The sequence below is a fragment of the Bubalus bubalis genome, chromosome 24, assembly GCF_019923935.1.
Source record: "Bubalus bubalis isolate 160015118507 breed Murrah chromosome 24, NDDB_SH_1, whole genome shotgun sequence".
Lineage (NCBI taxonomy): Eukaryota > Metazoa > Chordata > Mammalia > Artiodactyla > Bovidae > Bubalus > Bubalus bubalis.
This window is the reverse complement of record NC_059180.1, coordinates 31,853,118-31,865,775: the sequence shown is the minus strand read 5'-3', so window position 1 is coordinate 31,865,775 and position 12,658 is coordinate 31,853,118. Positions and strand designations below refer to the sequence as shown.

The window sequence follows — 12,658 nt, the reverse complement described above, 5'->3', positions numbered from 1 at the left end:
TGACCCCGCCCCGGCCCGGCCCGCCCAGTCGTCCAAGCGCGGGCTCCCATTGGCTACTCAGGGAGGACCCCGCCCCCGTCCGGGGACGGAGCCGGAGACGCCCCGCCCGCCGCAGAGCGGGGCTCCTGCGTCCGGACGGTGCGCGGCGGCCGGACCGGGCTGGCGGGCGGGCGGAGCCGGGCCCCCGGGGCTGCTGCGGGGCGATCGGGCCGGGCTGCGGACGGCGCCATGGTGAGCGGAGCCAGGAAGGGCCGGGGAGGGGGCGGGTGCCGAGTGCTCGGGCCCGGCGGGGCCCTGCAGAAGGGGAAGGGGCGGCCCCGCCTGGGGTTGGGGCGCGCGCTGGGAGTCTCGGTCGCGGGCTGGGGGTCGCTGCGGCGGGGGAGGGGCAACCTGGGCTGGGGGCGCGGCTTCGGGGGGAGGGTCTGTTCAAGGGGGCCGCGCCCGCGGGCGGGGGTTCTTTGTCCGCTGCGCTGCGGAGAGATCGGGACAAAGGAGGCGGCGGGGGGCGGCGGCGGCGGCTTTGCAGGGAGCGAGTGTACCCCCCAACGCAGTGCGTGCCCCTCACCGCGGCCCGCAGTTCGGAGCCCCAGGCTGGCCGCGGGGCTCCTCGGGACACTTAAGAGATTTTCAAAAATTAACAGGAGGCGGGGATCCTGGCAGCCTTCGGGGTGGTCAGGAGGAATCCGGGGGGTAGGAGAGGGGGTCCTGGCGACGTCTGGCGCCCACTTCGCAGGTGGGGAAACTGAGGACGGGCTGCGACGTTTGGTGCCCGGTTCCGTCGGCGGTGACTGCGCGGCGTGGGCATGACTGGGTCTCGTGGTCCCGCGTCCCCCAAGCTCCCTCCCCCAGTCAAGCCGACTGGAATTGCTTCTCCAGCTGTCGTTCCCCTCCAGCTGTCCCCCCACCCCGGGCCGCGTCCCTTCCTCTCTCCAGCCTTTTCTTAGCTCTTTGGTAGAGGTGGGGAGACGACGGAGTCGCCTGGCAGGGTTAAATGAGAGGGTGCGTGGAGCGTGCCTGGCATCGCCTGGCATCGCGCCTGCACGTCGCCGGCGCTTGGCACGCGGGAGCTGACCGGGCGCTTGTCATCCCCTTGTCCCCAGCATACAGCCCTCAGCTCCAGTCACCCAGACTGCTCTGACAGGGGCGGACTGGGCTTAACCTGTCCCCCTTGACCCCTCAGGCATGGGAGCGGGGGAGGTGGGGGTCAAATAATATGCCATTTGAGTGTCAGAGTTGAAATCCCAGATTCTGGCTCCAGGGCTGCCTGGGTTTGAATCCCCGCACAGTTACTTTCGAGCTGTGTGACCTTGGGCAATTGACTTAACTTCTCTGAGCCACAGACTCTTGAGGCTGAGAGGTGGTGATCTTTGTGAAGTTTTTAGCCCAGTGTCAGGCACAGAGTAATCGCTGCCAACTTCTGTCAGGCATCTACTGTTATTACCAAAGTTGTCTGGCAAGTGGGCCTACCCCGGGGCAGCCTGTGAGAATGACCAGTGGCTGATTCACAGGGCATGGGCATAGGAGACTGAGACTGACCTTGGGGCAGTCCCTGGGACTCTGCCTGCACCAGCTTCCTCTTCTGCATAGGGGAACCTAGAGGGTTCTGGTGCGAATTTCCTCTTCGGGAGAACCGTGGTGTAATGGGTGGGTGGCGGAAGGTGAGGGTGACACTGGACGCAGAGCCAGGCACAGCGCAGTTAATCTCTCATCCGCATCGCCACTGTCCTCGCCCTGGCTCGGCGAGGGCAGTGGCCTGTGTCATGCTCCCTTGGGTCCGAACCCCGGCTCAGGCCTGGCACAGAGCAGATATTCCACTTGCCCCTTTGACGTGCCCCGTCCTCCCCAACTGTCCTGTGTTCCTCATCAGAAACTGGGCAGGAAGTGTTTCCAGTTTGTGAACTGGGGTCCCCCGAAGAGACAGAGCAGGGTTTGTTGGGACACCTGACAGATGGCTCTGTCAGGGGAAGGGGCATGGCTTAACTGTGCGGAGGTGGTTGGTCCCCTGTAAGCAGGACAGTCCCAGAAGGTAGCGGCTGCAGGGCGGAGGTAGCTAACTGGTGTCTAGCTGGGCCGGGTAGCACTTGTGATGTGCCCAGTTAAGCGAGAAGGTGGCAGCATGTCCCCTGAGGAAGGTGCTGTTTGTGGCACTGGGGCTGGACCAGGTTTTGTACCCTTCTGGGAGCAGGTCCTTTGGAGAGGGGGTGCTGTGAGGGGCCACCCTGAGGTCTCCCTGTCCTCCCTGTGACACCCATGAAGGTGTGGGGCCTGGAGACACACAAACCTGGTGGTTCCAGAGTCCCGTTGTCACATTTCTGATCACTTCTCAGCCTCCCCACAGCCTGGCTGGTGAGGTCAGGGTCTCGTTCCCATTTTGCAGGCTGAGAAACTGAGGCCGTTAGGGGCAGCTTGCTTGGCTGAGTCATAGTAGCTCATGATATTGAGTGGAAGGATGGGATGTGGTGAAGAAGGGGACTCGAATTGAATCTCTTCTGTTGGAGGCTGAGGCTCCACTAGGCCTGGGGTGGGTGCAGGGACCTGTGGAGTGGGGTTAAGGCTTCATTTTGGGGTCCCCTGAAGAGGCAGGGGTGACACACACAACCTTACATTGAGGAAGACCTAAGCGGTGGGCCTCTGAGGCCAGCAGGACAGTGGGAGATGCCTGGCTTGCTGGTGGCTGAGGCAGGGGCAGTCCTTTAAACCCACTGGTGGATGGTGGGGGGCCGGGGTGGCAAGCTCAGAGGGCTGGCGTCTCAGGCACTGGGCTTACATCTTGTTTTTCCAGGAGCAGTGAGTGAGATCCCAGGGAGGTGGAGCGGGAGGGCGGAGGGAGGGCGGAGGATTGGCACTGTGTGTTTGGGGATCCAAACGGCCTTGAGCTTCCAGCGCCAGCCTCCCTCCTGACTAAGGGAGCTGGCAAGGAGCTGCTGTGGAGGTTGGGGGGAGCATGGCCCGTCGCCCACCCCTAGAGTGCCTCGGCTGTGCACTGGCTCCCAGGCTGGCCTGCCCCTCTCCCCCTGCACTTGGAAGCCCCTGCCCTTTGTTCTGCTGGGCCCCACTTTTGGGTCCATGTTTCTACCCGGGTTCACTCTTGGATAATCCGCTCAAGCTCCCTGCGCCTTAGTTTTCCCACCTGTGAAACTCAGATGGGAACCCTGAGGATCGCTAGTTGCCAGCTTGTTAGGAGGATCAGATGATGGTGTGGAATAAAGTGTTGACCACTTGGATGAGTGTTCTGAAGGGGTCCAGGTTTCCCACATACCATTCTGGGCATTTACCCAGCCTGCGATCCTCCCTGTCCTGCCCTATGTCCTTTCCTAGCTCAAGGTGAGGGGTCAGCTGACTTGCAGGAGACATCTTAGCTTAGCAGGAGGGAAGCCCGGAAGAGATGGAGCCATCGGTAGGGTCCAGCCCAGGCCGTGAGGGTTGAGGTGGGGAACCGGCCGGCCTCAGGTTGCTCTGGGATCTGCATCTCGGTGACATCTTCCCTTGCCTACAGCCCGTGTGGGGACAGCTGCCCCTCCAGGGGCTCAGGTCAGGCCTGCCTGGGACCCACCCCAACGCTCAGGCTGCAGCCTGTCCTTCCTCCGTGGTAGCTTTGAGATTCGGGGGTGTTCAGGGGTAGGAGCTGCCTAGGCCAGCTGCCTAGGACTGCTGGTTCCCCCGAGCTTGGAGTGGTGGGTCAGCAGACAAGTATTGAGCACCTGCTGTGTGCTGGTGACAGGGCTGGGGCTCCAGCAATGGGCAGGATGGATGGCACCTTCCTCCAGGCTCAGAGTCCACTGTGGGAAGGAGTTGGCAGCCAGGGAAGCACCTTTCCTGACCCAAGAGAATGTCAAGTGGCAAAGAGCACCAGGAAACAGGAGGAAGTGAGACAAGACCAGGGCCAGTGGGGGTGGGGGGCGTCTGGAGCCTGGGGAGTCTGGGGAGACCGTCTGTCCCCCTCACCACCCCGCAGAGGCATCTTCTGAGAAAGTTCCCTCTGATGGGAAACAGCCAGTCATGGGACGTGCAGGGAAGAACACCACAGACAGAAGGAACGGAAAGTGCAGAGGCCTTGGGGAGATAGGTTGGAGGCAGGAGGGTTTGAAGAAGCTGGGGAGGCAGGGGAATTCGGCTTCTCTGCCGGTACTGGGGAGGGCTCTGAGCAGGAGATGACGCGACCAGATTTTGTAAAAGATGGGTCCTCAGGAAGTACTTGCGGAGGGAATGAAGTAATAAACACACACATTTGGGGGTGGGGGAGGGAACTCCGACCAGGTGTGACTGTGGCCCAGTCACCTGGTTCTGTGCTCCCTCGAGGGAGACACCCAGACCTGGTTCCGCCCCCTCCTCCTGGCCTGGGGTGCCGGGGGCGTGGGGAGGGGCAGCAGACAGGGTTTAGAAGTCACCGCCCCTCTCGGAAGGTCCCTTGGAGATGGGGCTGCCTCTGCCTCCGTTTTTTCATCAGTCCTCTGACCGCTGGTTCTCCCCCAGGACTCTGGGGGCACTTCCTGGGCTCCCCAGCTGGTTTGGCCCCTGGGGTCCCCATCCCCAGGTTCTTGCTGCCATTGTTTGATTTCTGACTTCCTGTCCCCAAACCCACTCCCTACCCCCCAGTCCCCAAACACACACACTTCCTCTTCCGAATTGATACTGACTTCCCTTCCTGTCCAAGAACCCAGAGTGGGGGCAGGCACCCCAGCAGGCTCTGGACACCCAGGAGGGCGAGTGGAGAGGGCAGGGTGGAGAGGGACCAGCATGCTCCCAAGTGGGAAGAGAGCATGGGGGTTGGGATGGGTTTATCCGGTGCTGCCAGCAGGCTCTAGTGGGGGTGGGGTGGGGGGAGGGGTCACCTGTCCTACCTGGAGGCCCGAGAAGAGAACGGGCTGAGCAAGGTTGTGGAAGCTGATGGCAGCCCTGATGGTGGCAGGGGAGAAGCCAGGAGGACATGCCCTGGGAGGCACAGAAGTGTGTGGGGCCACCCCTGGAGCAAGTATGCCAGCCTGGTGCTGACACTGAAGCCAGGGTGGCAGACCGAGATGGGTGCCCTGAAGGGAGGGGGGGAGGGAGTGCAAACCGCAGGACCAAGGGGTCTTCCTGGACTGAGGGGTCAGGAAGGCTCCCTGCCTGGGCTGGAACTAACCAGGGCAGGGTTCTCAGCCTCCGCATGATGTTTGGGACCTTTGTTTGGGGAGGCGTCTGCAGCAGTGGGGGAGGTTTAGCAGCACACCTGGTCTCTATCCAGTTGGTACCAGTAGCAACCCCCCCAACCCCGCACCAGTTATAACCAAAAATGTCTCCAGACATTGCCAGATGTCCCCTGGGGGGCACGACTGTCCCCACTTAAGAAGCACTGAGCCAGGGTTAGGGGAGCAGAGCTTTTGGGCAGAGGAACCCGGCTGGGCAAAGGCTTGGAGGTAGAAGGAGTTGGGGTCAGCGGGAGATGAGCAGGGGCTGGGGCTGCTTCGTATGGATTCTGAAGGTCACTGTAAGGCCCTGGGGCCTTTCTGCTGAGTGACGGGGCACTGGCTGCAGTGGTCCAGGTGGGCCAGGGAGCCCGTTGAGAGTGATGACAGCAGCCTGGCCCTGGAGGCGGTAAGAAGGGCACAGACTCCAGGGGTGTCGTCCCCTCCAGCCCCAGACCCCCCTGCCAGTGTGGCGGTGGGAGCAGGGCAGGAGTTTTCTCAAGGCCTGGTCCCTGGACAGACTCAGGGACATTGACTTTGCTGCCCAGAACGTGGTCCTGGGGTGGGGGTGGGGGGAACTCCTTGGTGTGGAGGAGAATCATTGCTAATTAAGGCTGTCATTGCTCAAGGACAGCACTCCATCCTGTTTGGAGGGGACACCTTCCCCTTCCAGCGCTGTCTACCTGCACTGATGTCAGTCTTCTCCAAAAACAGCAGCTTCAGACAGCTGAGCGCCAGCTCTGCGCCGGCCCTGTGCCCAACGCGCCCCGGGCTCTCCTGCACCCTCACGACCACCTGGCTGTTACTGTTACTTGCTCCATGTGTGGTCAGGCAGGAGACGTTAAAAAGGGCTCGGTCTGGGACCCAGGGGAGCCACCACCTCCAACCTCAGGGGGCTGTCCCTGCCTGCCCCTCCTCTACCCCATACAAACCAGCTGATCTCCACTGGTTGCATGTGGAATCTTCCCAGACCAGGGATCAAACCCCCTCAGCTCCTCACGCTTGCTAGCGGACCCGCCTGCCTTCAGAGCCTTAGCGGATGGTGTTCCACTGCCAGGAACGCTTTTCTCCAAGGGCTGACCTTCCCGCATGTCCCAGCATCACCTCCCCGGTGTCTGTCGCCTGCCCCGCCCAGTTTAACTTGGTGGCACCTGGTCCCCTGTGTTCCCAGCGTGAGTTTCCTGCATTTGTAGCAACAGGTGTGGCATATTGACCTGTCTGTAGTCTGGCTCCTGCACTAGACGCTGAGCTCAGTGAAGGCAGAGGCCAGTCTGTCCCGCTTCCCCTGTGCCCTCCTCAAAGTTCCCGAGCCAGGGCAGCTACAGCTCCTTTGGGAGCAAAGGCTGTCACCAGCTGCACCCTCCCACAGGTGTACCGGAAGGCTCGCGGAGCGGTATACTTCCCCGGTCGGGGCTGATGTCATTTCCCTGCTTTCGAATCCCTCGTCTCTGGCTGTCTCGAAGCACTGGCTCCTTTCATCTGTGAGCACTTACTAAACACGGTTTCTAGAACATCCATTCACCTGGAACAGACGCTCTTTCAGCCTCCACGGCGGTGGGGTCACAGGTCTCGGGTGCTGCCTCTCCTGCCTCTGCCGCTCAGGTTCCCTGCCTGAGCGCGGGTGACTGGCTGGCTGGTAGCAGAGGCACTGAAGGTATGAAATGGAAGCAGCTGGGGTGAGCAAAGAACACTGGTGGCATCACGAGCCAAAAAAACCAGCAAACGGCAACCGGCCTGTTTTTCACTAGGATGAGGGCGGGCCCGGTCAGGCTTACAAACTGATTAAAAATAGACCCGGTGGAAGACCCAGCGAGAGCGTGTGAGCCGCCAGGGTCCCCAGCAGAGTGTCCCATCGTCTTGCTTTGTCTTTCAGGGCTTTCGGGTCCAGCCTTGCTGAGCGGTCCCCACGCGAGACCTTCCTGCGGAGCAAGCCCCTGCCCCTACAAGCGCTGACCATGTCTATTATGGACCACAGCCCCACCACGGGAGTGGTCACGGTCATCGTCATCCTCATCGCCATCGCCGCCCTGGGGGCCTTGATCTTGGGCTGCTGGTGCTACCTGCGACTCCAGCGCATCAGCCAGTCGGAGGACGAGGAGAGCATCGTAGGGGACGGTGAGACCAAGGAGCCCTTCCTGCTGGTGCAGTACTCGGCCAAGGGGCCGTGCGTGGAGAGGAAGGCCAAGCTGACCCCCAGCGGCCCTGAAGTCCACGGCTGAGCCGGGATGCAGAGGCTCCTGGGCCCGTTGGTAGCCAGCCGGGAGAGGCGCAGGAGGGGCGAACCCACAGACATGCCTCCGCCTAAGAGGAAGGGTTGACACTTGCTGGCATGGCCTCGCCAGGCTTCATCATCGCATGCACTGACTCTCGGGGTCCCAGCGGTCCCAATCTGGGGCTCGCTGGCCCTGGGCAAGCCCTCAGCGTCCTGGCGGGACTGCCCATTGCAGGCAGTGGGCAGGCCTGACCTAGCCGGGGCTCTCGGCCCCACAGCGCTTTTGTTACTTGAATGTTTAGCTGAGCCTGTTTTTGATGGAGCTACTACTACTGTAACGCGTGAACTCACAAGCCTGTGAACTGTAAATAGGCCCCGGAAGCACGTGCTTAAGCCTCTTGCTGATTTTTAAAAATATCGCGTGTAGAGCACATGGGACTGCCCGAACTAAGGCTGAGCTGAGTCAAGGCAGTTGGGGAGAGTGGTTTTAGACGTGTAAGGCCCACATGGCACTTGGCAGGGGCCTCTGATACACGAGTGTCTGTACGTATAGGACGTGACATGTCGGTTTTAAGCCTCCTAGCAGACCCTTCGGGGTGCCTTGGTGGTTTGCTTTGTGAGCGATGAATGGAATCGAGGGCGCGATCCGCCCCCATGCCCCACCCCGCTAGCTCCTGGTAGATGAGGTCGTTAAATGGCTGTTCCCTGTTGCTGGTGGAGCGATTGCAAGGAAGCTGCTGCGGCTGCTTGGGAGCCGGTGAAGGACGAGTCAAGGCACGAGTCCCGAGGCTGCCAGGCGTCCCAGTGGCAGAGCAGTTTCTGGCCCCCGTGGTCTTGAGCATGCTGGGCGCCCCGCCCCCCACCCGGCTTTACTGAGCGCTGGCTTCGCTGGAAAACACCAGAGCTGCCGTCTTCACCCGCATCCGAAACCCAGCTGGCCCAGGAAGGGCAGACAATGGCGGCTTTAGTTTGTTGTTGTATTTAATGTTTTCTGCACTGGAGGGGGGCGGGGTTTAGTTTCCCCCTCCTGCCCTTTTCACAGATCTGCTTCCTTTCCGCTCAGATTCCCACCCACCTGCTCGATTTCACTGTCCTCAGCGGGCCACCCACAAGGAGGGTCCCCTGACCTTGCTCTGAGAGTGTCCAGTGTAGTTTCTTGGGTCCCTGAGGAAGCAGGAGCCCCGAGCAGCCTGTACTTCAGTAGGCGGGAAGAGGGAGAAGGGGCTTAAGGTTCAGGACTCGGTTTTTGCAAAGATGAGGAGCTGGATGGCCACGGACACCCCACCCCCACCCCTTGCCCCTCCACGGTGTCCCTTGTGTAGACTTCAGTGAACTCGGGTTTTTAATCACACCACTGTAAACAGTCCTAAACGATGATTAGATGGTGATTTGTGCGCGCATCCTTGGGAATAAACTGGAGGCCAGCCCTGGCAGAGCTTCGGAGCGCTGGCCCCCAGCACTTGAGCCTCCTGCGGCAGCAGAGGCGGGGAGCGCCTGGCTAAGCCCAGGCTGCTGCCACCCCATCAGAGCTCCCCCGCAGAGCTCTGGCCTCCTGGGCACACTAAAGGCGGCTCCTCTGGCCTCATCCAGATCGCCCCTAAAAAAGTGTGTTGAACTAATCCAACTTTCTAGAACCCCTAGGAGGGAGCTTAGGGAACACCTTTCTTAGCAGTGTACCCCTCAATTAAGGGTTCCAACCTTAAATGATGGCTAGGGGGGAGGGGAGGGGTAGCTAGTTAAAAGACAATTTGAGCTGAAAGCAGGGTTGAGACAGCATAGGATGCTACTGAGGGATCCTTAGAAGGTGGCCGGGCTTTAGAGCAGGGGAGAGGCTGCCTTTGGTCCCTACCCGGGGATGGCTAAGTGTGAGACTGGAGACCAGCAGAGGCAGGACGCAGTGTGGGCTGCAGGCGGCTGTCAGAGGTTCTAAAGGGGTCAACTGGAAGGCCAAGGAGGCGTGCTTTCTAACGGAGGACATAAAACTGGGGCAGGTGTGGGGGTGTCTGATCCATTCCCCTCGCATTTCAGAGCTTCGGGCTTTCTACCTCTACTTTCTGCAGCCGGTGGTCAGCAGCTGAGACTGTCTGTCCTTCCCCCAAGTAACCGAAGCACTTGCATTTTCAAGTCCCTAAGCCTGACCCTGAAAACGACCACCGCTTGACTGTCAGGCTTGCCCCAAGCTTCTTACCATGCCCCTGCAGTTTCAGTTTTGAGACATGAAGCGTCACTTTCTCCTTAGTTTCACTCTTGGGGGGTCCTTATCTGTTGACATCTATGCCTCTGGCACCGGGCGTATCATCATGGTGTCCGTGCCGGGTCAGAGGCACGGTGGGGCACTAGTGGGGTCTCTGGGGTAAGTGGAAGGGCCCGCAGGACTGGTGACCAACCACACAATAGCTCTCACTGTTCTTTGTCAATAGCTACTTTTTTTAGCAGAGACACCAGAGCCACGCACTCCAATGGCTCAGTTAAGTTATGACCTCTCATTGAATTCTTTCTGAATAGCCCAACTGTTGCGTCCAAGTTTCCTGACTTGTCAGTCAGGACGTTAGCCTTTCATCCTGCGTGTCATGGAAGAGGCAACAGGAGGGGGATGGGGAGGGAACTCCGACACTGAGCCACTGAAACAGGGACTAACTTTTCTGACGAATCTTCACATGGACTGTGCTACTGTTTTTGTCTCAAAGCTACCAAGTTTGTGCAATAAGTGGAGGGGATGTCACCCCTGTTCAATAAAAGCTGAATGACATTCAAGTTGATTTTCTAGACCACTGAGAAAATCTTTATTTACAATAAATTTCAATAAAATTTGCATAAATATATTCCCAATGTACAGTTTTCTCCTTTGATTTCTTCATGTCATTTTCCAAAGTCAGTCTGTCCGATTCTCAGGGCTCCCTTCAGAGGCCAGCGTGGAGCTGACGTTGGCAGGCAGGGGCGTGCTGGCGGGCAGCCGGGGGGCACCTGGGGGCTCGGGGTGCTCTGAGCGCGCCTTGCTCGGGGGCACGCGGTCGTCCGCCCCGTCCCTGCCCTCCAGCTTCTGCTCCATGGTAGCCACCAGGATCTTGAGCCAAGTGTTCTCAGTGAGGAGGGTTTCCGAGGCGTCAGCCAGCTCCTGGAGCTTGCGGGCCACCTCGTCAAGCTCCCGGGTCTTATGCTCGTAGAGGGCCTGCAGCTGCTCGCTGTGCAGCCGCAGCAGGTCATGCTGCCGCTCCAGCGTGTGCTGCTGCCGGAGCAGGCGGTGCTCGTCCCTGCGTGCGCTGGCGAGCCGGGCCTCCACCTGCACCTGCGCCCGCTGCAGGGTGCCGATCTCCGCCCGCAGCTTCCGGATCTCTCTCTCCAGGTGGGCGATGTGCCCCTGCTGCAGGGCTGCCTCGCTCTGAAGACACTCTGCGGTGGGAGGGCCAGCCGGGCTCCGGGGGGCGGAAGCCGGGTCTGAGTGATGCAGGATGAACCGCAGCAGGTTGGGAAGGGTGATGGGAAGGTCTTCAGGGTATTTCACACTTAGGTCCTTTCTGGAGAGAAAGGGGGAAGGAGTCAAAGATCAGAGAGCCAGGCCTATGTTCTTAGTCCAAAACCAGGCTGCCAGCGAAGGTCAAGCTGCTGTTTCCTACCAAAAGGAAGTCTGCTCGGGAAATGTCATCCGGAAAAATGTTCCACACACATGAGGGTGTCCCTGTGCTGGTTCTGTAATTACAGTGGTTTATCTCAAAGGCATGTCTGCTCCTGAGGACAAAGGGCTCGGACTCTGTTCACAACCTTCCAGGAAAGATAAGAGCTCCCAGGCCGAAAGCCAGTGGTGTGTCAGGAAGAGTGTCCTGGGGCCAGATCGCCACCACATCATTCTTGTGGCCATCAGCAATGCTTGGTGAGATGGGGAAAACCTCCCACACTCAGCCTGGCTCTTCAGCAAGCATTTATTACACATTATCTGAGCAAGAGTTCTCAACTAGAGTGACTGTATCCCCAACCCTTTGGACAGTGGGCAACACCTGGAGATACATTTTATTGTCAAGATGGGGAAGGTGTTACTGGAGCCCCACCCTTGACAGAAAGATTGAGGGGCTCTGAAGAATGAAGGCTGCCCAGCCCGAAGAAAAGACAAAAGGTGTTCTATCAAAGGGCAGCCCTTTCCCTATGAAAGAAAGATCACAGGGAAATTAAAACCAGATATGCCCCATTTTATATGTTTATGGAAAATTTCAGGTAAATGGAATAATTTTTTTTAAACTTTGGGGGTAAGCACATAACCATGTCTTCCTTTAAAGCATAGTTTCCTTAACGTGTAAGCTTTCTCCACTGGGGCCTCCCAGCCATTCAATCAACAACTGAGAACACCCTGGCCCCTGTGAAGAGTGGGCAAGGACGGGCAAGCAGAGATTGGATCTGCCCCCAAGTTCTGCAGCACAACCTGATCTTCCAGGACACAGCAAATGTGAACCGTCCCCAGCAAAAGGCTTAGTGTGTGTATCTGGGGACACAGGACAGAAAATGACACTGGTAAGCATGCTGTTTTTCAGTATCTGGAGCAATCTCCATGAACCTACCTGAGGGGTGTGCTAAAATACTTTCAAACTCCTTTAGCAGCAAGGACACAGAGCGTCAACAAGTTGCTTCCCAAATGGTAATCGTTTTGCAGGAGTGGTGGTAAAGGTCCCACTGTTTATCTGACTCTCCTGGAAGTTCACCAAGAGCACGCGTATGCACCTCTATCTAGCATGCAATAAAAGGCCAAATGCAAATTGGCCAACGGGCTATAACAGAGAAGGAGGGTGGGCTGCTCCTCTAAAGAAGCGAGGTCCTTCCCCAGGGGCCACGCTAGAAGGAACCCCCTCCTACTTCTAACGTGCTGGCCCAGCACCGGGCCAGAGCACCTGCCTTGTGAAAGGCCACACAGAAGACATGGTGGAACAAGAGTGGCTCTGAGATGCCCCTGAGTGGGAAGGTGGCCCTGCAGGAGGAGGAGGCGGCCCAGGCTGCACACTGCGGCAGAGGACAAGCTCTCTCCTACAGTTTCACTTTCATGATTATTAAATCCAACGTGTTCATTGAGGGCAATTGGCAAAGGGTGTAAAAAGCACACGAGGCATTCACCAGACCACTTGTAAGCCTCACTCCTGCAAAACCATCACCATCAACCCCTTGATAACTTTCCTTCTGCACATATTTTAACCCAGTGCATGTGTAAATTTATATTTTACCAAAAACGCATATGCACTTTTACATTCTCTTCATGGAAAATAAGCATGTGACTGTGAGGAAGGTCTTACTGCATGTTGTC

At 58.7% G+C, this 12,658-nt stretch overlaps 2 protein-coding genes across 9 annotated transcripts in view; one reads left to right on the top strand and one right to left on the bottom strand.

Annotated features, from left to right (window-relative positions):
• Nucleotides 1-76: 76 nt before the first annotated feature.
• On the top strand, nucleotides 77-10,199 carry SNN (stannin). Its single transcript, XM_025274957.3, has 2 exons — nucleotides 77-231; nucleotides 7,039-10,199. The coding sequence occupies exon 2, from the start codon at nucleotides 7,121-7,123 to the stop codon at nucleotides 7,382-7,384; it is 264 nt and encodes an 87-aa protein (XP_025130742.1). The 5' UTR covers nucleotides 77-231; nucleotides 7,039-7,120; the 3' UTR covers nucleotides 7,385-10,199.
• Nucleotides 10,133-12,658, bottom strand: part of TXNDC11 (thioredoxin domain containing 11) — a 60,391-nt gene continuing 57,865 nt past the window's right edge. For all 8 annotated transcript variants that reach the window (XM_044935770.2, XM_044935772.2, XM_025274956.3 and 5 more), the window contains one exon: nucleotides 10,133-10,892. In XM_044935770.2, the coding sequence (XP_044791705.1) occupies nucleotides 10,250-10,892 (643 nt within the window). In that variant the 3' untranslated portion in view covers nucleotides 10,133-10,249. The remainder of the gene's footprint in view (nucleotides 10,893-12,658) is intronic.